Source organism: Apodemus sylvaticus, chromosome 3, assembly GCF_947179515.1.
Source record: "Apodemus sylvaticus chromosome 3, mApoSyl1.1, whole genome shotgun sequence".
NCBI lineage: Eukaryota > Metazoa > Chordata > Mammalia > Rodentia > Muridae > Apodemus > Apodemus sylvaticus.
Window position 1 is genome coordinate 153,130,501 of NC_067474.1, and position 24,825 is coordinate 153,155,325.

General features: G+C 53.1%; 1 protein-coding gene across 1 annotated transcript in view; it reads left to right on the forward strand.

Annotated features, from left to right (window-relative positions):
• Nucleotides 1-3,000: 3,000 nt before the first annotated feature.
• Nucleotides 3,001-24,825, forward strand: part of Aldh4a1 (aldehyde dehydrogenase 4 family member A1) — a 28,756-nt gene continuing 6,931 nt past the window's right edge. Inside the window, exons 1-11 of the mRNA XM_052177900.1 lie at nt 3,001-3,137; nt 15,314-15,407; nt 15,500-15,592; nt 16,527-16,574; nt 17,243-17,398; nt 18,917-19,066; nt 19,144-19,218; nt 20,530-20,717; nt 22,765-22,838; nt 24,112-24,308; nt 24,559-24,606. Of these exons, the coding sequence (XP_052033860.1) occupies nt 3,079-3,137; nt 15,314-15,407; nt 15,500-15,592; nt 16,527-16,574; nt 17,243-17,398; nt 18,917-19,066; nt 19,144-19,218; nt 20,530-20,717; nt 22,765-22,838; nt 24,112-24,308; nt 24,559-24,606 (1,182 nt within the window). The 5' untranslated portion in view covers nt 3,001-3,078. The remainder of the gene's footprint in view (nt 3,138-15,313; nt 15,408-15,499; nt 15,593-16,526; nt 16,575-17,242; nt 17,399-18,916; nt 19,067-19,143; nt 19,219-20,529; nt 20,718-22,764; nt 22,839-24,111; nt 24,309-24,558; nt 24,607-24,825) is intronic.

The window sequence follows — 24,825 nt, forward strand, 5'->3', positions numbered from 1 at the left end:
AATAAAGTAAAATGTCTTAGAACACTGTGGTGTATGCTTCTTTGTGTCCTGGTGGTTGTGGGAGGGGTAAGAAGACTAAAGCAAACTTATTAACCAATCAGTGATAAGATAGGGAATTACTTATCTGTAACTCACAGTAAGATCTTCCAGGATGCTACAGGGTGGCTCACACCTTTAATGCCAGCACTCAGAAGGTAGATCTCTGTAAATTCAAGGACAGCCTGGTTTACAAAGCGAGTTCCAGGACAGCCAGAAACCCTGTCTTTTTAAAAGATTTATTATATTTAAAAGATTTTACACACACACACACACACACACACACACCATTGCTTGCTTCAGACACACCAGAAGAGGGCATCAAACCCCATTACAGATGGTTGTGAGCCACCATGTGGTTGCTGGGAATTGAACTCAAGACCTATGGAGGAGCAGTGAGTGCTCTTAACCACTGAGCCATCTCTCCAGCCCCAGAAACCCTGTCTTGAGAAACCAAGAAACACAAACAAATACACAAACAAACAACCCAGAAGGAAATAAGGCAGGAAGGATTAGACAGAAGAGACAGAGAGACCCCAGGCTAATTAACACTGCCTGGTCTGAAGTTGGGGTCCCACCAGCTACAAAGCCCCCATTTCACAGATATCTCCAGAATGTCTGCAAGAAGCACCTGCTGGATCCTGGATTTGATACTATCCACTGTTACAGTTCCTTTTTGTTTGTTTGTTTTTTCGAGACAGGTTTCTCTGTGTAGCCCTGGCTGTCCTGGAACTCACTCTGTAGACCAGGCTGGCCTTGAACTCACAAATCTGCCTGCTTCTGCCTCCCAAGTGCTGGGATTAAAGGCATGCACCACCACCACCTGGCTCTACAGTTACTTTTAATGAAGGGCCACATTCAAAGGTGGCATCCCTCCACTGTGACCTGCCTTTTCCAAGGGTGGAGAGAAACCACCACTTGGTCGTATTATGTTAGCACCCCTTTCCTAGTCAGATCTCCCAAAGTGTCTTAAATGCTGCAATTGATGGGTGTAATTGACCCAGGGTGATGGGTGTTCAAGGTGCCTATTATCGTCCTGTTTTACAGAAGAGGAGACTAAGGTCTATGCATAGAGCCTGTATTGGATACTTTTTATGTCAGCTTGACAGAAGCTGGTGGCATCTGAAAGGAGGGAACAAAAAAAAATTAAGAAAATGCCTCCAAAAGATCAGGCTGTATCAAGCCTGCAGGGCATTTCCTTTTCTGTTTTACTTATCTATCATCATCATTGTTAGCATTAGTATTATCATCATTATTATTTTAGTTATTTGAGACTAGTTATTTCTCTGTATAGACTGGAACTCACTCTGTAGACCAGGCTAGCCTCAAACTCAGAGATCTACCTGCATCTACCTTCCGAGTGCTGGATGTAAAGGCATACACCACCACTGCCCAGCTACTTGGGCATTTTCCTAATTTGTATTGATGTGGGAGGGCCCAGCCCATTCTAGGTGGTCCAGCGCCTGGACTGGCAGTCCTCGGGTAAGGCTGAGCAAGCCAGTAAGCAGTGCCCCTCATGGCTTCTGCATCAGCTCCTGCCTCCAGGTTCTGACCTCAGGGATGAACTGATACACATGTAAACTCTGAACTCCCCACGTGCTTTTTGGTCATGGTGTTTTGAGGCTAATCGGCCAGTGTGGTATGAAATGAGAACTGGACAGAAGGGACCTCTAAGTAAATGCCGTGGTTACATTGTCAGAGGCATAGAAACACACTGAACTGGGACTGTGGTGGCGCAGGTCTTTAATCCCAGCACTCTGGAGGCTGAGAGGATGGGGCTGGTGGATGTCTGTAAAGTCAAGGCCGGCCTGGTCTATAGAGTGAGTTCCAGGACAGCCAAGGCTACACAGAGGAAACCTGTCTGTAAAAGTAAAACCAAACCAAATCAAACCAAAAAAATATAAATAAATAAATAAAAAATTAAATAAAGTAAGAAAATCCATACCGGTATCTTAGGTATACAGTGGTTCCCTAGGGCATCATTTTTTTTTTTATAAATCTTTTTTTTAATAAATCTTTTTTTAATTAATTAATTTATTGTATGTACACTGTAGCTGTCTTCAGACACTCCAGAAGAGGGCATCAGATCCCATTACAGACGGTTGTGAGCCACCATGTGGTTGCTGGGATTTGAACTCACGACCGCGGGAAGAGCAGTAGGTGCTCTTAACCGCTGAGCCCAGCCCATGGCATCATCTTAAGAGCATGTTTCAGAAGCTGTTTTAATACATCAAGTATTCATCAAACAACGCCTCATGCAGAAAACTGAAAGTTTTATCAGGGGGCTGAGGGACAGAGGCAGGAACAACTGGTTTTTGTGGCCAGAGGCTTTTTTTTTTTTTTTTAAGAAAAGGAAGAAAGAAAGAAAATTAAAACGAAGAACGCAAAGTTCTGGCCCTCTAGGGTTTTATCTCGTTTTGATTCCAATCTGGGAGGAAGCAGGCCCAGGCAGCTGCTGGCTTGGCCCTGAGCCAGTCTGGGAGGCGGAGGACAGATCAGGCTCCATCCAGGGTGGCAGCCCCCGGGGTGGTGGCGGGGTGGTGGCGGGGAGCTGGACATCTGCTGGACACCGGGCAGAGTGGTGGCCCGCAGGTGTCCAGCCTTCCAGCCGCCAAGGGCCGGGGTCCCTGGCAGCACCTGTCGCGTTGACCTGGTCCCCGGCCCCAGCCTAGAAGGCCGCAACTTGCGGGTCCTGCTGATTGGCCCGGAGGCTTTCATGCGTGACTCTGATTGGTCAGTGGGGCTCACGCCCTCTCTGCTTGGGTCATACCAATAAGGAGAGGTGGGGAGGAGAAGAGAGCATCATTTCGGGGCTTTTTTGCCGTGTTCTCTTGACCCGCAGCCCACAGTAGCATTCTTGATGTTGACTAAGGCTGATGTCTATTGACAGGAGGGGGGTTCCCGCGAAGGGACCCCGAATCAGGTGGACCCTGCGATGCTGCGCCTCCCGCAGAGGTGGTGCGCTCCGGGCTTGTCTAGTCCAGTCTGGCGGGGCTGGTTCTGAGCTTCCCACAACCCAGCAAGTCACTCAGAGCCTCTGCGATGCTGCTGCTGCCGTCGCTGCGCCGATCCCTGCTGTCCCACGCCTGGAGGGGCGCTGGGTGAGTGAACCCCTCTGTTGCCTGAGCCCTGAGAGCCGTGGGCAAATTCCACCCTGCGGGTGCTCCGGGCTGCAGCCACCCTCTCCGGGGTCCCCATGGCTTCCCTAAGCGCCTGAAGAGCCACTCTCCCTTGGAGACCCTGTGGCCCCTTACTGGGTCTTTCTAAAGCAGTCGCTCTCAGCCTTCCTAATGCTGCGACCCTTTAATACAGTGCTTCTTGGTGTGGTGACCCCAACCGTAAAATTATGCCACTTCGTAACCGTGTTTTGCTACTGTTAGGAGTCGTAAATATCTTATATGCAGAATAGCGGATTTGCGACCCCTGTGAAAGAAAGGGTCGCTCGGAGTGGCGACCTGCAGTTTGAGAACCACTGTCCTAGATGGCCAGTTTTCCTTAGCCAAGGAACCCCTGGGTAGGGTGTGGCGCCAGGACTTGTGCCCCACGCCCCCTTCCTTTCCTCCTTCTTCCTCCTAACGCCGGAGATCCCAAATTTGCTGATTCTCCCAGACCTTGGACAGCCCAGCGTTCACAGTCCAGAGCCAACCGACACTCCCGGAGACCTCTCTACCCCACTCCCGTTCTGTTCAATTTTGGGCTTTTGTTTTACTGCGGGTGCCTTAGTGACTTTTATAACCTGTGATGCGGCTCTGGGACCTATTTTGAACTTTGCATAAGTTCATTCAGACAAGTTCCCTAACAAAGCACGTGGGAGGCAGAGGCTGGCGGATCTCTGAGTTCAAGGCCAGCCTGGTCTACAGAGCAAGTTTTAGGAGGGTTAGGGATACACCCGAGAAACCCTGTCTCAAAAACAAACAAACACAAACATGTGTTTTTTAGCACCTGGGAGTCAAGGAGGCAGGCTGGGCTCTGAGGCTTCAAGGCCAGGCCACCTTGGTCTGTGTAGTGTGTTCAAGACCAGCCAGGGTTACATGAGAGACCCTGTCACTAAAGCAGTGTCTGGTTTCCACTGGATGGACCGCCACTTTGGTTCAGACGTCTGTCTGAGGTGTAGACGCAGTCCTTACAAGTAATGAAGAGACTGATAAGCTAGAGCAGAGAGTGATGTTTTCCAAGTGATGTGTTCCAAGATCCTGCCCCAGTTGGGCTCACGGCCTGTTTGGGCTCTGGTATTATTCCCAGTTTCTGTCTGCCTTTCATGTAGAGTTTGCACAGCACCCCGCACCCCTACCTTGGTTACTATTTGCCTGCTCTGTGGCCTGAGACCCACCGTGTCTACCTCCACTGAATTGTGACCTTTTCGAGTTAATCAGTGACCCTTTCCCTGCCCCCATGACATGGCATGGGTGAGTTTCAACCCTTCCTCATGTTGCGTGAAGCTATTAGGCAGAGGGCATGCGATTGGGTGGGGGTGGGGGGGCGTGTGCTCGCCTTGCAAACTGAGCCTGCAGCTCCTCAGTTTTTTTCCTCAGACTTCCAGGTCTGAGACCACACACTGCAGACCTGGGGCAGAAGGCTCAGATAGGCAGAGCCTTCTAATAGAGTCTCAAGTTTGCCTTGTACCTCTCGGGGTGTCAGTGTGCTCCAGGGAGCTTGCTTGCTTGCTTTCTGTTTTTTAGATTAATTTATTTATTATATATAAGTACACTGTAGCTGTCTTTAGACACCCCAGAAGAGGGCATCAGATCTTATTATGGATGGTTGTGAGCCACCATGTGGTTGCTGGGATTCGAACTCAGGACTTTCAGAAGAGCAGCCAGTGCTCCTAACCGCTGAGCCATCTCTCCAATCCGGGAGTTTGTTTTTTATTTTCCTTTTTTCTTTTTTTAAAGATTTATTTATTTTATTTATGATATGTAAGTACCCCGTAGCTGTCTTCAGACACCAGAAGAAGTGTCAGATCTCATGACAGATGGTTGTGAGCCACCGTGTGGTTGCTGGGATTTGAACTCAGGACCTTCAGAAGAGCAGTCAGTGCTCTTAACCACTGAGCCATCTCTCCAGCCCAGGAGTTTTCAACTTAACTGACCAGAGAGGTGTGGACCCAAGCTCCCCATCTTCTCTTTTGCAAAGCAGTTCATGTTCTGAAGTAGTTTTGAACAGCAGTATCATTTAGCTAGCTAATGGGTATGGGGGACCCCCGCTGAGCCTAGGAGCGTGTTCTGGGGAACCCTCTGCCTATCGAGGCAGATGTAGCTGCAGTTACAGCTGGCCTGGATCCAGATCCCCGCCCTTCAGTGTGCGTGGGCCCCTGAACTGGGGGGAAGGGGATTTTGCAACCTGTTCTCCATGCTCTGGCTGCCTGGGTTTTGTACGGTGCCGCCGGCCTGGCAGGGTGCCCGGAGAGGTTTCTCAACATCCACAGCATCCACGGCATCCATGGGGCAGGTCTAAAAAATGCTTAGGAGAGCTTCCAGCCTGTGCCTCTGGTCCTGGTGGCTTCTTCAGTCACGATGGGGACAGTATCTCCAGATGTCTTCTCCTCACTGCTTGAGAGGTACAACCCTAGGACAGCTGCGGTCATTTGGTTCCTCATTCTTTTTAAGATCTTTATTTATTTATTTATTTATTTATTTATTCATTCATTCATTCATTCATTCATTCATTCATTTTTCAGAGAAAGGGTTTCTCTGTACAGCTCTGGCTGTCCTGGCCTCATCTCCCTGCCTCTGGGATTAAAGACATGCGCCATTTCCACAGGCCTTGCTTTGTTTTGTTGTGTTTTGGTTTGTCTTTTTTTTTTTTTTTTTCCAAGACAGGGTTTTCCTGTATAGCCCTGGCTGTCCTGGAGCTCCTTTAGTAGACCAGGCTGGCCTTGAACTCAGAGATCCACCTGCCTCTGCCTCTCTAGCTCTGGGACTAAAAGCGGGCATGTGCCCCCAAACCCCGTGTTATTTTATGCTCTTAATGGGTTTGTAGACTCACACTTAATCCCTGCTTTGATGGCAGTTTGGGGATTATTTAGTTCAAGAGAATGACTTGTCAAAGGTAATAAAACACGGGTTATTCCCTATTGCAACATAGAAAACGAACGCGTGTCTCTGTCTGAGCTGTCGAGGCAAACACAACTCTCTTCTCAAGCACAGACCCTAAAATTGACCCTGGCTTCTCCACTGCCCTTGTCTCCTGTGTCATTTGGGGGCGATTTTAGTTTCAAAAATGAAGGTAATTTGGCAATTCACCAATTGTGAATTCTGACCTCTCCACAAGCTATGCTACATTAGCTCTATCAGCCTGAGAAAGGTGGGACCGACCGACCCCTGATGGCGTGCCTTCGCAGCTGCCTGGGAGGGATGATTTGGTAAGAACTGGTATGTCACTGGGCAGTGGTGGCGCACGCCTTTAATCCCAGCACTTGGGAGGCAGAGGCAGGCAGATTTCTGAGTTCAAGGCCAGCCTGGTCTACAGAGTGAATTCCAGGACAGCCAGGGCTACACAGAGAAACCCTGTCTCGAAAAAAAACAAAACAAAAACCAAACAAACAAAGAGTAAAGAATTGGTGTGTCTTAGCTATTTAAACTACAGACTTGGGCAATGTTTGTGACTCTCTTGATTTCCCTAACTGAGTCTGTGAATGGTGTATGTGCGTGTGTGTAGCTGGCATTCCTATGATTGTAGGTGTGTGTGTGTGTGTGTGTGTGTGTGTGTGTCACTGCACACATGGAGGTAAGAGATAGACTACCTTGGGTGATGGTCATGCCCTTCCGCCACATTTGTGATTCGGTCTCGTGTATATTTTTGTTGTTGCTAGCTGTGAGGTAGGCCAGGTCAGCTGGGTTTGTACATGTGTGCTGCTGTCCTGCTTTACGTGGGTGCTGGGGATTCAAACTCGAGTCCTCCTGCTTGTATGCCAAGCACTTTTTCACTGAGCTGTCTCCCTGGCTCTCAGATCTATTCAGTTATAAAGTTGACTTAGGCCAGAGAGATGGCTCAGGTGTTACGAGCACTTGCTTGGGGCTCTTGGGGAAGACGTAAGTTCAGTTCCCAGTACCCAAGTTGGATAGCTCATAACTCCTGCTCCAGAGGATCCAGTAAGCTCCTCTGATCTCCACAGGCGTTGTGCTCATGTGTGCAAACTACACACACACACACATACATATACACACACACACACACAGAGATTAACACACATACACATATACACACATAATTAAAAATAAACTTTTTTTAAAAATTGATTTTGTTGGGTAGAGGTGGCACAGGCCTTTAATCCCAGCACTCAGAAGGCAGAAGTAGGAGGATCTCCATGAGTTCAAGGCCAGCCCGATCTACAGAACAGTCAGTGCTACATAATGAGACCTTATCTCAAAAAACCCCAACTAGGGCTGGAGAGATGGCTCAGCGGTTAAGAGCACTGACTGCTCTTCTGAAGGTCCTGAATTCAAGTCCTGGCAACCACATGGTGGCTCACAACCATCCGTAATGAGATCTGTGCCCTCTTCTGGTGTGTCTGAAGACAGCTACAGTGTTCTTACATATAATAAATAAATAAATCTAAAAAAAAAACCCTAAATAAATAAGTAAATAAATAATTGATCTGTGCATTGAGAGTGCAGCCCAGTGGTTGAGCATTTGTCTGGCATCCAAACAACCCACACCTGACTTCATGTAAACTGCATATGAAATACGTCTGCATTTTCTCTCTTGACTGGGGTGTCATGCCCCAGGTTATGCAAGTGCAAATATTTTAAAATCTGAAAAGATATGAAATCCAACAAGCCCGATGGTCACAAGCATTGTGGGTAAAGGCTGCGTGGCCTGAGTCTCCTCTTCATAGGCTGTCATGCCTTACTGAATGTCCCCAGGACACGGAGCTGTGACTGACACCCGCTAATCTCTGGGCAAACTGAATAAATGAGTGAACTCAGAGAGCCCTTCCTTGTTAGGAGACATCTTATCATCCACTTACCTTTTGGTAGAGACTGGAGTCGGCTCAGTGGTTAAGAGCACTGACTGCTCTTCCAGAGGTCCTGAGTTCAGTTCCCAGCAACCACATGGTGGCTCACAACCATCTGTAATGGAATCCGATGCCCTCTTCTGGTGTGTCTGAAGACAGCTACAGTGTACTCATACGCAGTAAATAAATACGTCTTTTTTAAAAAACAATTACTTTTTGGCCTTGGATGAGGGGCTGGCAACAATGGCTTCCTGTGTATCCTGGTGCTGCTTCTGGCATGTCCCCCCTGCCCTGCCGTTTTGGGGGGGGTATTCTTGGCCCAGTCACGTGTTTGTTTTTTTGGGCACAGGCTGTGTTGTCAAGCTCCGAACCTTTCCGTTGTTCTAGGTACGTCTCAGAGTCCTCACCCAGCACTCTGCCTCGGTGTTGTCATCTGTATAATAGGGACAATTCCAGCAGCCATGTCATGGGCAATGACAAGGGTCAGATGTGAGGGTGTGGTGCTTGCCTTGCACTCTGTGACACCCGTGGAGGACTGGGTGGAGTCCAAGGTCCTCCCAATGTTTCTGACCTCTGTTCAAGTCCTGGCTCATCAGCTGCCAATGGCACCTGGAAACACTCCACACCAGGCACACAGTAGGTGTTGAACCGTTGCTGTCAAAATGGCCCAGGACGCAGAGCAGCTTGGATCCTGGCTCTCCCTCTAAGCAGCTCTGTGGCTCTGTGCAGGTGACTTGGCTTCTCGGTGCAACCTCAAGTTGTCATATGGAACGTATCAGTAGCTGACTCTCACACGATTGTCTTGACCTCGGTTATTTTTGTTTTCTTGCAGTGCTGGGAGCCTGTGTGTATAAGACAGGGTACCATGAGGCTGAATGTCCAGCCTCCCCCCTTTTTTTTGTAACATTTATTTTGAGACAGAGTTTTGCTAAGTTGCCGAGGCTGGCCTTGAACTTGCAATCTCCCCCCCCCCCCCCCCCCCCGCCTCAGAGTAACTGGGATTACTAGCCTTCTTCGCTAGGCCTTGCTTATCTTGGGGTTTGCATGAGTTCGTGGATGCTGAGTTGTTTGACACATGCTCAGCACCCAGAAAACCGAGGCTGGCTGTAATCTGGTGACCCATGTCTCTCCCACAGTCGGCTGCCTTGTGTTGCCAGCCCTGATAGAGAGTCCTTCCGGTTGGGTGTGGTGGCTTGTACCTTTAATTCTAGCGCTTTAGGAGGTAGATGCAGGCAGATCTGAGTTTGAGGCTAGCCTGGTCTACATAGTGCACAGTGTAGACTGGGCTACAGTGCTACTGACTGTCCATCTGAGGTGCTCTCTTCCTCCACATGGGAAATGTGTGGTTCCTTTGCACTGTGTGGTCAGGGGACTGACCTGTCCTGTCATCCAGGCAGGCCCCAAGATCTCTGAGATATCCTTTGACCACAGATTCTATCTAAGTTTATGCCATTACAGATGAGCTGTGACCATGAGCTGCAAAGGAGTAATGCTATCTCTGAGTATCAGTTTACTTATCCATAAAATGGGGTCACAATGCAACCTGATGCATTGGGAGTGTCCCTGTGCCCCGATGGTCAGCTTTAACTGTCAACTTGACACAACCTAGAAACACCTGGGAAGAGAGTCCCAGCGAGAGGCTGTCTCCTCTGGGTTGGCTTGTGGGCATGCCCTTAGGGGAACGGCTTAATTGAGTTAATGCTGCCACTGTGGGCGGTGGCATTCCCTAGGCAGGAGCTTCCGAGCTGAGCACAAACCCTTGTGTTCTCTTCTCTCTGCTCTTGGCTGTGGCTGCGACCAGCTGTCTGAAGCCCCTGCTCTGATACAAAGGCTGGGCAGTGGTGGCACACGCCTTTAATCCCAGCACTCTGGGAGGCAGAGGCAGGCGGATTTGTGAGTTTGAGGCCAGCCTGGTCTACAGAGTGAGTTCCAGGACAGCCAGGGCTACACAGAGAAACCCTGTCTCAAAAACTAAGAAAAAAAAAAAAAAGAAAAGAAAGAAAGGACACAAGGACAGTATCTGCAGCATCTGTAACTCACACTCCGCTCAGTGCTTGGCACAGTGAGCTGGGGTGATCTGCACTGTCTTCCAGGTTTTCTGGTGAAGTGGCTCACGCAGGCTGCCCCGCCCTGGGCCTGAACTTTCTCCTTCCCAGGAGCCTCCACTGCTACCTTAATTACACCTAATTGAGTGATAAGGGGGATTTGTGTTATCAGGTTCCAGATTACGACCGGGAAACCGGAGGCTAAAGGGAGCTAGCTAGCCTCTACTTTCTTCTTGACCTGATGCTTAGCTAGCAGGAGGTCTATGCCTCGAGTTCAGTCCTGGAGGTGTGCTGTCCTGTTGCTCTCACACCCTCACGCCCACGCCCCATGCGGGTTCGTTCCCCTCTCCCAAGCTTGCTCTCTGCTGGTGCTCATGCGCTGGGTTGTTTGGAGGCGACATAGGCTGCTTCCGGGAGCTTGCTGACTGCTTCAGGCTCGGATGCTCAGGCTCTGACATGAGTCCCCTCTGCTTGGCTTTGAGATGGTGGAAAGGAGCCCCTCAGACCTGAGGGGTCTGGGGGGACCCACCTGTGCAGAGCGGCCTCGTGTGGTGGGAGGTCTGAGGAAAAGGTGGGGCAGCTGTGCTTCTGCAAGGGCTGTGTGGTGGAGAATGACTCTGGGGACTCCCGAGGATGTGAGTCTCAAAAGTTGCAGAAGAAGTGGTTTTAAGGTGAGTCTCCTTCTGGATGGTTTTCATGTTAAAATCTGGGTCTTGGGCCTGTAGGCTGGGTTAGCAGGTGAAGATGCTCACTACCCAGCCTGACAGCCTGAGTTTGGCTCTCAGGACCCATGCAGTAGAAGCAGAGACTCTTACACGTTGGTTTTTGATCTTCCCGTGTACACTGTGACACATTAGAGATAAATAAATAAACCATAGTTCGCTTTGCTGTGTAGACAGACAGTCACGGGCTCGCCCATCCTTTGGTGGTTCCTGTGCTGTGGTAATGGATACTGGGGATGTGACTCATATGATGACTACTTGCCTAGCAAGCCTGGAGTTCTGTCCACTGCACTGGATAAATCCGGTATGGGGAAGCAAACTTGTAATCCCAGCCTGCCCTTGAGGAGGGTCAAGGTCATCTTCCTCTGCTTTGTTTGGAGCTGGTCTGGGTGGTGCCGTGCGTGCGTCACATCATCCTAGTGTGGGCGTGTCGTGCCTGCCCCTTTGCGGCATCGTCTGGTTGAGAGAGGTCCCCTTGGATCACCATGCATCCATGAGGTTTCTGTGCGGGCGTTCTCTGGCATGTTTATAATGACTGAGTTGTTTAGGGATGTGTTCCTCAGATCAGGTCCCCGGTCCTGGAGGGGCGCGATGACGGTGCAGCTTTGGTTCTGGTACAACTGGAGATAGCGGAGGAGATGTGACTGTTACCTGGACTCTGACGAGAGCTAATGGCACTTTGAACCTTGGACAGGGTGGAGCCAAGCCCTCTTCCACCCGTCTCCTCCCCTCAGTAGTGCTGAGTTTGCAGGCCTAGGCTCTTCCTGGAAATCACCTCTGAAGCTTAGACAGGGAAGAACAGGTTTCAGGCCCTGGCCCCGGGGTCCTCAGGGGGGAGTTATCCCAGGTTGCCAGGAAACATGAGTTGGGTACAGACCTTGTCCTGTGCGTCCTCTCCCCTGCGGGAGGATTGATACCCGGGTTGAGCTCAGAAATGTGTGGAGGGTAAACCACCTGGTGGGTGGATTAAATCTGTGTTGTTGCTGCGGGCTAACCATGCCGACTGCATGGATGAATGAATGAATGAATGAATGAATGAATAAAGAAAACCATCCTGCCTAGAAAGGCCTTCAGGAATCCTCTTAGAGCTGTGGCTCTCAACCTTTGGGTCGATACCCCTTTGGCAGATCTCTGTCTCAGATATACTTATGTTATGATTCATGGTGGTAGCAAAATGATAGTTATGAAAGTAGCAACGAAAATGACTTTATGGTCGGGGGTCACCACACCGTGAGGAACTATATTAAAGAATCACAGCATTCGAAGATTGAAGCCACTGTCCTGGAAGCCATAAGTCTTGTGGGATGATCCTGCCTTCATCTCTGTCTAAGCCTCTGGAGAGGTGCCTGTTAAAACAGGACAGATCTCTAGCCACAGAGAAAAAGGGCCTGTTGGGAGAGAAAGGCTTGTTATTTTTGGAACCACTTGACTCAGGCTCAACTTGATTTTTGAACTAACCTCCTCAGGGCCTGGAGGCATTCCAGGACCAGGGGGGGGGGGGGACCCCGTGACCCTGAGGTCACAGTGGGCCTCTGCCCTGGGGACAGTGGAGGGAGGTCTGTGGGACTTCTCTTTGTGGCATTGCTTTGGGGGGTGGGGGATGGTAGGGAAGAGAGACCCTGTGTGGGTGGGGTATGCTCTGACTTTTTCCCTCCAGAACTGGGTCTGTCCTGAATATGGTCCTGGTTGGGGAGGGGTGGGGGGTCTTTGGAAACTTACCAGGCTTGGTAAGTCTGTCTGGAGCGGGTGGGCGAGGAATGCCTGGCCTGTTCACGCACAGCTGGAGGTGACCTTCCAGGGTACCCTGCGGTTTTCTTGGGCTGAGAAGGCAGGCTCCACGCCTCCCAGAGGAGTAGGAGAGCCCCGCTGGTGGAGCAGGATCTTGACTGGTCGGCAGTGTTGGCTTTGATTTATCTGCTTCCGGGAATGACAGACTCCAACATGGTGGGTGGTTGGGTCAGGCCTGGAGGCCTGCGGGACTCGGGACCACGTGGTAGATTTTTTTTACCTTCCCACTGTCAGCCTCTAGAAACTTCAAATGCCTCTCTCCCTGTTTCCACGACGACAGGAGGAAGGGACATGGTGGATGTCTCTAGCTTTTCCTTTTTTTTTTTTTTAAGCTGTCTGGTCTCCATAGTAACCTCATGGGTCTCACTATCCTGTTCTGGAGCATAAGGCTAACGGGAGATAGGACTGGGTCTTTGGTCAGACACACGGGTAGGGCCAAGGAATGTGACGTGGCCTCTGGGTGTGGCCGTGGAGGGAGAATGGACGCTTCCCCTCACCACCTTCAGGTAGATGTTTAGTTTTCCTTCTCTTGAAGATCCTGTCAGCAAATGTCCCTCTTCCTTGCCCTCAACCCTATAGACCCCTCTCGGCCTTTACCCGCCACCTCTCTGCTAGGCCCTCCTCCTGGAACGTGCCCTCTGGGCCACACCCACCACACAAGGGTTTGTTTTCTTCTCCTCCAGGCCTCCTTGACTAAACCTGCGGGGCCTTTTGCACTTCTTCTCTTGGAAAAAGGAGACACACATGGCCCCGCTCCCTCAGCCTGGCCGCTCTGTCCCGATGAGTGAGGACCAGCCTACAGCGTGTCTCTGAGAGATCTCTTCATTTTGTCTGAGGGCACTCCTGTGCCTCCCACAAAGCAGAACTTGGAGAGGGGTCGCTTCTCTGCCCAACTGTAGCATCACAAAACCCAGCCCAGAGAGAGAGCACTCTGGGTTCTAACTCTGTGACCTTTTTTTTGTTTTGATTTGTTTTGTTTTGTTTTGTTTTGTTTTTTGGATTTGGCTTTTTCGAGACAGGGTTTCTCTGTGTAGCCCTGGCTGTCCTGGAACTCACTCTGTAGACCAGGCTGGCCTCGAACTCAGAAATCCACCTGCCTCTGCCTCCCAGAGTGCTGGGATTACAGGCGTGTGCCACCACCGCCCTGCCCTCTGTGACCTTTTAATACGGTTGCTCATGGTATGGTGACCCCCCAAACATGATTTCATTGCTGCTTCATAACTGTAATTTTGCTACTGTTATAAATCATAAAATATCTGATATGCAGGATATCTGATATGTGACCCTCAAGTGCCCCCGCAAAGCGGTCATGGCCCACACCCTGAGAACTGCTGGTCTAGACTCAAATTCAGGTTTCTTTTCATTTCAGCCTTCAGTTTGTGTCTTAGTCAGGATTTGTATTCCTGCACAAACACTGTGACCAAGAAGCAAGTTGGAGAGGAAAGGGTTTATTCAGCTTACACTTCCACATTGCTGTTCATCACCAAAGGAAGTCAGGACTGGAACTCAAGCAGGTCAGAAGCAGGAGCTGATGCAGAGGCCATGGAGGGATGTTCCTTACTGGCTTGCTCAGCCTGCTCTCTTATAGAACCCAACAGCACCAGCCCAAAGGTGGCACCACCCACAAGGGGCCCTCCCCACTTGATCACTAATTGAGAAAATGCCCTACAGCTGGATCTCATGGAGGCACTTCCCCAACTGAAGCTCCTTTCTCTGTGATAACTCCTGCTTGTGTCAAGTTGACACACAAAACCAGCCAGTACAGTTTGTCATTTTCATTATAAAATGATCAGCTGACTTACTCCACCTGGAACAGCTATCTGGACAACTGGTGAGGCCTGCCCCCGGGCCGGTGCTATGTTAGTATTGCCAACATTAAGATGTCCTCTGAACTGTCCTCATTTACTGAAGAAACTGCGGCCTGTGGGGACATCCCATAACTGGGAAGCGGAAGGGGCAGGCCTTAGCTCTGGAATGATGGGCCCCAGTCACTGGTGCAGTCCTCCTCTCTTTGCACTCCTAGACAAGGAAGGAGATGCCTATCTCAGGACAGGTCTCAGGACAGGACATTGGTCCTCCGAACTAGCCCTGCCCGCTGCTGCGCCCAGCACCCAGGCCAGCCGTCCCAAGTTTGTGGTCCATATTTGGTTCCCTTACCCACTTGGATGCTCGCTCTCTGCTGAGGGCGTCTCCCTGGCTCACACTGAGAGAGACTTGGCTTTCGCAGGCTACCTGTCCAGTGTAGAGAAAGCCTGACTCTGTGGAGTGAATTTCAGGGGGGAAAAAAGAGACAATGGCCTCCAACAAATACAAAATGACTTCAGGGGGTTAGTGGCTTCTCATTCAGTGGCTGTAGAAACAGACTCAAAGCAGGCAGCGGAAGACACACAGGGGTAGACTTCTGGGTTTTTTTGTTTGTTTGTTTGTTTGGTTGGTTTTTGTTTTTCGAGACAGGGTTTCTCTGTGTAGCCTGGCTGTCCTGGAACTCACTCTGTAGACCAGGCTGGCCCCGAACTCAGAAATCCGCCTGCCTCTGCCTCCCAGAGTGCTGGGATTACAGGCGTGCACCACCACCTTGGCGCTCTTAACCACTGAGCCATCTCTCCAGCCCAGGGGTAGACTTCTGATTTCTAAGTCTTAGACCCAATGCCACTTGTCTCAGCAAGGCCTGGACTTGCTTTGGGCCAGCCCGAGGGACCACCCGTGGAGACACAGGGACTGACTGCTAACCCGTCTGCTTTCCCCCATGCTTGTCCTGTTCCCAGGCTGCGCTGGAAGCACGCCTCCTCTCTGAAGGTGGCCAATGAGCCCATCTTAGCCTTCACCCAGGGCAGCCCCGAGCGGGACGCACTGCAGAAGGTAACCAGGAGGGGGGGTGTCCCCAGGGCGTGGTGGGCACGGACAAAGAGAGACAGGGACGTTCCCATCCACGTTTCTGTTCCTTTCCTCAGGCTCTGAAGGACCTGAAGGGCCAGACGGAAGCCATCCCCTGCGTTGTTGGTGACGAGGAGGTGTGGACCTCCGATGTGCAGTACCAGCTGTCGGTAGGTCTGACAGGGCGGGGATCAGCCCCACCCTGCACCCAGGGTCACCGTCCCATCTCAGGTTTCGAATTCTGTGGATGCCTGAAACTTCTAGAATCACAGGGTGCCATGCCCCGTCCAGTCCTGAGTCATGGCCACAGTAGGAAGGAGCCTGGGAAGGGGTCTGTGTGTGTGTGTGTGTGTGTGTGTCCGTCCCTGGGGGCTTCTTCCCATAGGTCAGTTAGCAGCTGGGTTCAGCCCTCTGGAAACCAGCATGGCCTCCAGCAGAGCAGGGAGCTCACAGGACTCGGAGTCAGAGGCGGGGAGCGGAAAAGAGCTAGTCTTTTTGCCAGTGAGTTTGCTCAGGCAGAACTCCAAGAGCACTGAGTACTGGGTCCAGTTTGGAAGAACTAGCCTACCTTTCTCTGCATGCTCCTGCTAGCTTTGTGATTCTGAGCACAGGGAATTGGGGAGGTCAGAGGACAACTTTGTGGGGTCGGTTCTCTCCGTCCACCTTTGGGTTCTGGGGGAGATTGCAAGCAGCCTTTACCCACTGAGGTGTCTCCCTGACCTGATAGAAGAACTTTTAAAAGCCGGGTGGTGGTGGCGCACACCTGTAATCCCAGCACTCTGGGAGGCAGAGGCAGGTGGATTTCTGAGTTCGAGGCCAGCGTGGTCTAGAAAGTGAGTTCCAGGACAGTCAGGGCTACACAGAGAAACCCTGTCTTGAAACCCCCCCTCCAAAAAAAGAACTTTTACATGAGGCTGGGCGCACAGCTTCTAGGCACAGAGAGCAGGGTGGGAGGAGGGAGCTGCGTGGCCTGGTACCCTAGGTGGGTGAGCTGGGTGGGATTCAGGCAAGTCCCAGTGACCACAGAGGCTGATAATGAATGGAGTGGAACTCTGGTCTTGGCCTTACTTATAAACTGCCACAATTCTCCCCCTCTTCTTTCAGCCTTTTAACCATGGACACAAGGTGGCCAAGTTCTGTTATGCTGACAAGGTGAGTCCTAGAGTCCCCATGACCGTCGCTCGTCCAACAGGTAGGAGTGGGCCGCACCACCCCTCTCCCTGATCCTGGAGTCATTGGGCTGAGTCTGCAACAGAACCAGGCATGTACAGGTTAACTGGAGCCAAACCCTAGCTGTATGGATCAGAACAGCAATAGCACCAAATATTCCCATTACAGTGCTCACCGCTTAGAGCCGACCTGGGGAAGGGGGTCTTTCAGGGACGGGGTGGATTCCGTAAGACAGTCAGATACGTATGTGCATGGAAAGGCTGATAATGAGAGAGACAGAGAGAGAGAGAGAGAGAGAGAGAGAGAGCCCACTGGTGCCACATGGTAATGAGGGCCGGTGGAGCTGGTGTCACCTGTAGCTAGTATGTGTGCCAAGCTGTGGTTCTGACCCCGAGTCTGGAGTGTCAGAGATCCCACGGTTGTGGCACCTCCTTAGTAAGACCATGGGAGAGAGTGGAGCAGGAACTTTCTTTTATAGCAGCTGACTAACCTGACAGGAGCCTCAGACCTCACAATGACAACAGGACAGGCAGTCTGTAGCAGTGTGGACAGAACTGGGGCACCTTCTGCTGGTAGCTAGTGTCCTTCTGGTCCCCGCTCTGTGCCCTGCTGTGTAAGGCACAAGGTAACCCCTTTACCTCTCTTTCCAGGCCTTGCTCAACAAAGCCATCGAAGCCTCCTTGGCTGCCAGGAAAGAGTGGGACCTGAAGCCCGTGGCAGACCGGGCCCAGGTCTTCCTGAAGGCAGCAGATATGCTGAGCGGGCCCCGACGGGCCGAAATCCTTGCCAAGACCATGGTGGGACAGGTGAGGATTGGCAGGCCCTGTCAGACTGTCATACTCCCTTCCTGTCACCAGACGTTAGCTGAACAGCTTGTGTGTGCCAGGAGCCGTTGGAGACTTGGAGACGCTCCCCAGAAAAGGCTGAGGAGACAGGATGTAGCATAAGTTATACCAAACTTGGCTGATTACGGTGAGCCCACGTGACCTGCCATGGCCTCCCCTTCATTCTGGCCCTCCTACTCTGGGCCACACCTTTGTCATCTCAGGATTATTAGTAGCCCGACTAGTGGCCAGCTCAGTGTATGGCACTGCCATTGGCAAAGATGTCAGGCTACATGCACAGCCAGCCGGGGACACATGGGGCTCACAAGCCGCGGGTCGGAACTTGTGCCGGTCTCTCTCTGCCTTCAGCTCAGCCAGGCCCCTGCCGCCCTCCGCGGGAGCTCTTAAACAACCACAAAGTTGCTCCTGACCCAGGGACCGCCAGGGTCTCTCCCAGGTCCTCACCCTTTACCTTGGGCCCCTCTACCCGTCCTCTATTTTGTTTCCCAGCACTCTTCCGTTTCCCGCCAGACTGTTCTGCCCTTGATGGAGTCAGTTTGGATTTAGCAGGAGTCTGTGGGGAGCTCAGGCCTCCTCTGGCTCTGCCCAGTGTCCCCTGCTTCGAGGGGACTCTGGCCATCTGGCTGGGCTCTATTCTGGCCTCTAAGGGGCTTCCTGGCATTCCAGGCCCAGAGGGGCCATTCTGCTCGGTTCCAGGTAAAGCTCAGGCTGCAGCAGGCTGTATATTTACTCCCCGTGCGAGAGGTGTCTTGCTTGATCTTCAAGTTGTCAAGTGAGAAATGGCTTTGTCGAGTGAGCAGTGCCCTGGAGAGAGGTTCAGTCTGCTCAAGGAAATGCTCACCTGAATTCCTGAGAATTAACAAAACCCCAGGCTGGAACCACCTGCTCACCCAGCGCCATGATGAGAGCGCCCTCTGCTGCCTGGAGGTGGGATGACAGGTCCTCGCCTTCCTTTCAGCCTTGAGCTTGGGAGAGAATTCAGGAAGCTGGATGTGTCACCCCCCACCCCCTTTTTAAGGATTTATTTATTTTATGTATGTGAGAACACTGTTTCTGTCTTCAGACACACCAGAAGAGGGCACTGAATCCCATTACGGATGCTTGTGAGTCACCATGTAGTTGCTGGGAATTGAACTCAGGACCTCTGGAAGAGCAGCCAGTGCTCTTAACCGCTGAGCCATCTCTCCAGCCCTGTCACACACGCTTTTTATTTGGCTTGAGATTCAAGGGATTCTAGGAATCACTTTGCAGGCTACACACTCTAACAATACACCAAAGAATCATGGCGAACCTCTGCAAGCTGGTCAGTAGGTCCAGTGTGTATTAGTCTGACTGGAGGTTCGGATCCCCGAGCTTCAGGTCCTGTCCCTCCACAGTCCTGGGACCAGGCTTGATCAGCCCACTGGAGGCTTTTGTTCCCTTCTCTGAGCTGGCTCTAGCCTGTCTGGGGTCACTAAGTCCGGGCCGCCATCCTAACAGGGCAAGACCGTGATCCAAGCAGAGATTGACGCCGCAGCCGAACTCATCGACTTCTTCAGGTTCAACGCCAAGTTCGCTGTGGAGCTGGAGGGCGAGCAACCCCTCAGCGTGCCGCCCAGCACCAATCACGTGGTGTACCGGGGACTGGAGGTACCGTGGGGCAGGCGGCGAGCCGCAGAGCCTCCTGGGAACATCGAGCTCCCCCTCACCATCCCCCTCTTCCTCAGGGCTTCGTGGCGGCCATTTCTCCCTTCAACTTCACGGCGATCGGAGGCAACCTGGCAGGCGCACCGGCGTTAATGGTGAGGACCAGGGACAGGGCCAGTTAGTCACCACACCCCGGATCTCAAACAAACCCAGACTGTCTGCCTGTAGTCATGGGAGGAGGGCAGAGGGTAGCAGCCGGGGCCGTGGACACGTTCCGGGTTCCAGCTCTTGGTTTATCTTACAGCCTTGTCCATTTGTGGGAGACCAGGGCAGAAGCCAAGCTCGGAGGCACAGTTTCCTCCTCTGTCCAGCAGGAGCAATGGCACACGCACGCGCGCATATGTGTGTGTGTGTGTGTGTGCGCGCACATGCGTGCACATGTGTGCGTGCATGTATATGCATGTGTGCACGTGTGTGCGCATGAATATGCATGTGTGTGCATGTGCGCGCGTGCGCGTGTGTGTATGTGTATGTATACGCATGTGTGTGCATGTGTGAGTATGCATGTGTGTGCATGCGCATGTGCATGTGTGTGCGCGTGCGCGTGCGCGTGCGTGTGCGTGTGTGTGTGTGTGTGTGTGTGTGTGTGTGTGTGTGTGTGTGTGTGTGTGGTGTGCGCGCCAGGCTTTCACACCATCAACTTGTAGAGATTGAGATGTGCTAGATGCCGGGCAGGTCCAGCCGGGAGTGAGCCATGGGCCTGACGGCTGCTGCTGCTGGTGACCTGGAGCCATTGACACTGTGCACTGACGATGTCAGTTAATTTCAAAAGCAGTGAGAGAGGTGGCTGCCCCTGTGCCCCTTTGCCAGGTGGCACCTGAGATGCACAGCAGGGACTTGTGGAGGAACAGATAGGAATTTGGAGGCTGAAGCTGGTCTGGAATGAAAGCCACAAGGTCTACTGCCATTGTTAAGTGAAGGCGCCTGTACCCCTGGGAGCTCTCTGGCTGATGTGGGGGATCCAGCAGCCCGCCAGGAAGAGGGCTGGTGTTGGTCCAGCAGCCTGGACTTTAGGCACAGCACGTGCGTTCTCTGGGTATGCACAGGGACAGCCTCGTGCATCCTGGAACGGGCTCTCCCGGTGCCAGTGAGGCTGCACGTGCTCTGACCCAGCACACGTGCGTGTAGTCTGTGAGGACTTGTCCAGCCGCACCCAGGAATGGCCCAGAACACTGAGAACAGCCGTAGCCTGGAGTGAAGGCAGGACTTGGCCTGGGCTTGCAGGGAAAGGAGGCCCAGGCCAGAGTCAGAGGTGAAGACTGGGGCCTCCTAGCAGGGGCGTCCAGAAAACAGCACAGACATTATATCAGTGAGCTTAGGTGGGGCCTGGAGTGGTGAGGTGACCGTGCTGTGCAGTGGTGTGCCTCCTACCACCTTGTGGGTCATGTCTGACACCTTTGTGACAGGGCAACGTGGTTCTGTGGAAGCCAAGTGACACCGCCATGCTGGCTAGCTACGCCGTGTACCGCATCCTCCGCGAGGCCGGCTTGCCCCCCAACATAATCCAGTTCGTGCCAGCCGATGGGCCAACCTTCGGGGACACGGTCACCAGCTCAGAGCACCTCTGTGGCATCAACTTTACAGGCAGTGTGCCGTAAGTCCCTGAGGGGTGGGCTAGGGCCTAGCGTGTAGGGATATGAGCTGATGTCTGGGGCTGTGAATCCAAGTGGTCACACCCCGCTGACCTTGTCCAGCACGGGTGAGCCACGGCGCCACATGAGAGTGGAGGGTCCCTATCTTGGTGAATATTTGATGGAAAAGGAGAACATTGTGTGGTCTGGAAGCACAGCTTGTGACTGAGGGAGGTTCCCACCACAGAGGGCATGACCGGGTGATCTGGAAACAGGAGATAGTGGGCCTCCAAGAAGCAGGCACCTCAGTGCAAGGTGGGCTAGGCCGAGGGGAGGAGGTGGGAATGGGGTTATAGGAAGGAGGAGGACATTAAAGGGGCCTGCAGGCTAAGCCAGTGATGCGGTGTAGGGCATGCCCCGGGGCCTGGAGGGTCAGACAATCTGCACCACACAGCTGCACACAGACTCAGTAGGTGTCTTCCAACCCCTGAAGCGCAGGGTTCTGGGTCAAGGCTGGAAATAAGTAAGCTATGAGGTTGTGGTCCCTACTCCCCCCCTCCCCTCCCTCCACTTCGCCTCCCCTGGTCCCACCTTTCACATTCAGCCCAGCAGCTCCCGGGAGCCTTCCGAATCTGCAGAGGTATCTGGGCTGCAGGCAGGAGGTAGTGGGAGACCAGAAGGTTCTAGGGAACGGTGTACGCACTGTTCTGTTTCAGGCTGGGGGTTGCCCATTGGATCTAGGGGGGACTGGCTTTATTTTCTTGGGTTCCTAACAGCCATGGCCCGGACATGTCTAATTGGGAGTGTTTTATTTTATTTTTTTTGTATATGTTCCGGTCTCCCTGGGCCTGCGTGTCTCATGGTACCATTAGCTAGAGGTGGACAACACTTTGTAGGTCCCCCAACCCCACTCCATACTTGGGTCTGTGTGTCCCAGGTCTGCCCACCGCTGGTCCCCCTCCCTATCTGTACTTTGTCCTAGGATCTGGGTGGAGCCACCCCAGAAGGTCAGGAGGTTGTGAGCTCCAGGGGGTGGGGTAATAGCCATGGACCATGTAGAGCTCAGAACCTAGGGCGGAGCACCCTGAGGAGCAAGCTGGTGAGCCAGCTGGTCTGCAGCTGGGGTCTGGGTCTGGGACATTCTGGCCTCCACAGCAAAGGCATTATCTGGAGGGATTGATTCTGTCAGGCTTGGGGACAGTTGAGTCATGTGTAGGTCATTGACTAAGGAGCCTTCTGGGTGTCTGGGTGAAGTTGACTGGGACAGCCCGGTGTCCCACTTAGCATCTGCAGCCTGGACTCTGTGGCACCCGCGATGGCTTCGCTGCACCTTCCGGGCCTGGATTGCTGGTGTAGCTGGTAAGCTTGAGAAGTGCTGACGGGGCCTTCTCCCCAGAGGCCTGTTCTGCCAGTGCTGAGTCTCTGCCTGTTAGCAGGCAGAGTGGGCCTGGCCCCGTTTTGCCACGCTCTGGCAAGCTGCTAGGCCGAAGGTAGCAAAGTCATAAATTACCGTTAGCGGCTGTGCCGGGTGATTAGCATTTTTATTGTTTTGTGGTGTTGAGGTTGGTCACAGTGAAGCGCCTCCCCCCCAACCCCCTGGGAGGAGGCTGTGTCTCAGGGGTGGCAGGTCGGGGCCGCCTGAACTGTTGGTTTGGTCTGTCGGTCCAGGCCCTGGGCCAGGAGCACCCCCACCCCCACCCCCAAGCCACAGGTGTGTGTGTGTGTTGCTTGTGAGGGACTGCAGTGCGCCCAAACTTCAGGCTCACGCTGGAGTTCCCCGCAAACCGAACTCATGCTTCTTAGTAGGTGAGGTGAGGTGCAGAATTGGAGGCCCGGCAACATTAAGTCACGAACTCAAGGTCACACAGCCCAGTGTTAGAGCTCAGACTAGCACTATCTGTTTTCACATCTGGGCCTTCAGGGTGCCACCCCACCCCCATCACTGCTGTCAGCGCCCACTTAGTTCCTTTTGGCACTACCAGGACCCCTGTGCGCCCCCTCAGGCTTTCCCCCCAGGTCTTTTGGCCCCTTCCCCTCGAGGTGTCTTGACACTCCGCTCCTTGATTCTAGCACCTTCAAGCACCTGTGGAAGCAGGTGGCCCAGAACCTGGACCGCTTCCGTACCTTCCCACGCCTGGCTGGAGGTAAGCCCCGCCCCTCCCACGCTTCCAGGGAAACCCCCTTCCTGGGCCATTATGAGCAACCAGGAGATAGAGAAAAGGGTGACCAGGATCCTCTCAGGATGCTGGGAGCCAACGCTGGGGACTTCTCTGTCAGCCTGTGCATTGTCCCCCCCCTCAGGAGCCATGTGTGAAAACGGTTAGACTTGTGTTAGTAGCACACGTGGCTGGGGGCTGCAGTGTGGAAGGTGCGGGTCTGAGCAGGGGAGGAAGAAGCCCGTTTGTGGGTGTGGGTGTGGGTGAGGGGACGGAGAGAAGGAAGCTGGCTGAGAGGACAGCAGAGTGACCTCTCAGTGACAGTGGTAACTCTCCTCCTGAGAAACTATTCTCTGATCACAAAATCTTGGTCCATGGCAAAGCCACTGGAGTATTCTACAGACCTCTGGCTTCCCTGAGCCTTTAGTACTCCATTATATACTGGGAGAGTGTAACCGGCTATGCAGTGTTTCCCCGACTCCCTGGGCCTTGGAACCCCATTTTGCACAGTCCCCATGGGCCAGGGGTTGTAGAACACATTTGCTGAGACCTCAAAGATCTTCTGCCTGGGGTGCGCTGACGATGGTTCAGCCTTCTAACCTCCAGTGTGAGGCGGGGCCGTGGGAGGCCCTTCCTGACTTAGTTGGCCTCTGTGTGCCTGGGTTGCCCATAGCAACTGAGCTTCCCAGCCCATCCCGTGGACCCTGCAGGGGACGGGGTAGCCTCTCCTTCCCAGGGCCGCGGCTGCATCACAGTGCCTCGCATCAGGGTGCCTCAGTTTATTCATCTTCGAGATGGGGGCAGGGCAATGGACGTGGTCCTCACGACCTGGGGAGACAGTTCAGGTGCTTCCTCAGGCACCTGGCAGGTGGTGTGTGCTTTTGGCTGGCTGATGATGTTACCTGCTGTTCCTGAGCGGTAAACTGAGGCTGGAGGTAGATGTGCTTCTCTGGGGGGTTTCAGGAAAGCCTGGCCTACCTTTAGGAATAGGTGGGCCCTTGGGAGCTTGGTTTGCTGTGCTCACTCGCCTCTCCCCCCTCGAGGAGTCACCATTTGGTTTTCTCTGTGATGGGGAGTTGGCGCCAATGCCCCCTGTTCTGTTCCCTCCCCCAGCCTCACTTCCCTGGCTGGCGAGTGGAGCAGGCCTGGCTTGTGCCTTCCCGGGATGCTCTCTGTTCCTGCTGCTGAGCGTGGGGCTGTGGGTTGGCGTGGGCGGTGGTCCGGGCTGCACCCAGTCATGTCCACGTCCCGTGCTCCGCAGAGTGTGGCGGGAAGAATTTCCATTTCGTGCACAGCTCGGCCGACGTGGACAGCGTGGTGAGCGGGACGCTGCGCTCGGCCTTCGAATACGGCGGTCAGAAGTGCTCAGCCTGCTCGCGCCTCTACGTGCCCCAGTCGCTGTGGCCACAGATCAAAGGGCGACTGCTGGAGGAGCACAGCAGGATCAAAGTGGGGGACGTGAGTGGGGCGCGGGCTCACACAGCAGGTGGCTGATGGGATTGGAGGCGCTCGCTCCAGCTCTTTTGAGAGCCTCCCTGAGGCGCTCTCTGGCTCGCTGAGGCTGGGTCCTTCCCTAGGGGCTCTGCGCATGCGGGGTGTACAGAGGGAAAAGGGATCCCTTCATCTCTGCCCTACAGTGACTTCTCTCTCTCTCTCTCTCTCTCTCTCTCTCTCTCTCTCTCTCTCTCTCTCTCTCTCTCATCCTCAGCCTGCAGAGGACTTTGGGACCTTCTTCTCCGCAGTGATTGACGCCAAGGTAGGGGGTGGTGGTGAGATGCAGTGCATTCTGGGGGAGGGGTGCTGGGCACAGATCTAGGACAGAGAGGGCCAGGCTGGTCATCCAGGGAGGGAAATTGCTCTTGTCTGCACACACTCATGTATGCACACATCCAGGCAGGCCCACACACGTGTGCTTGAGAGCACAGCCCTGGGACCATTGTGTAGATGGCCTTGAAAACATGTCTCTGTAGCCACA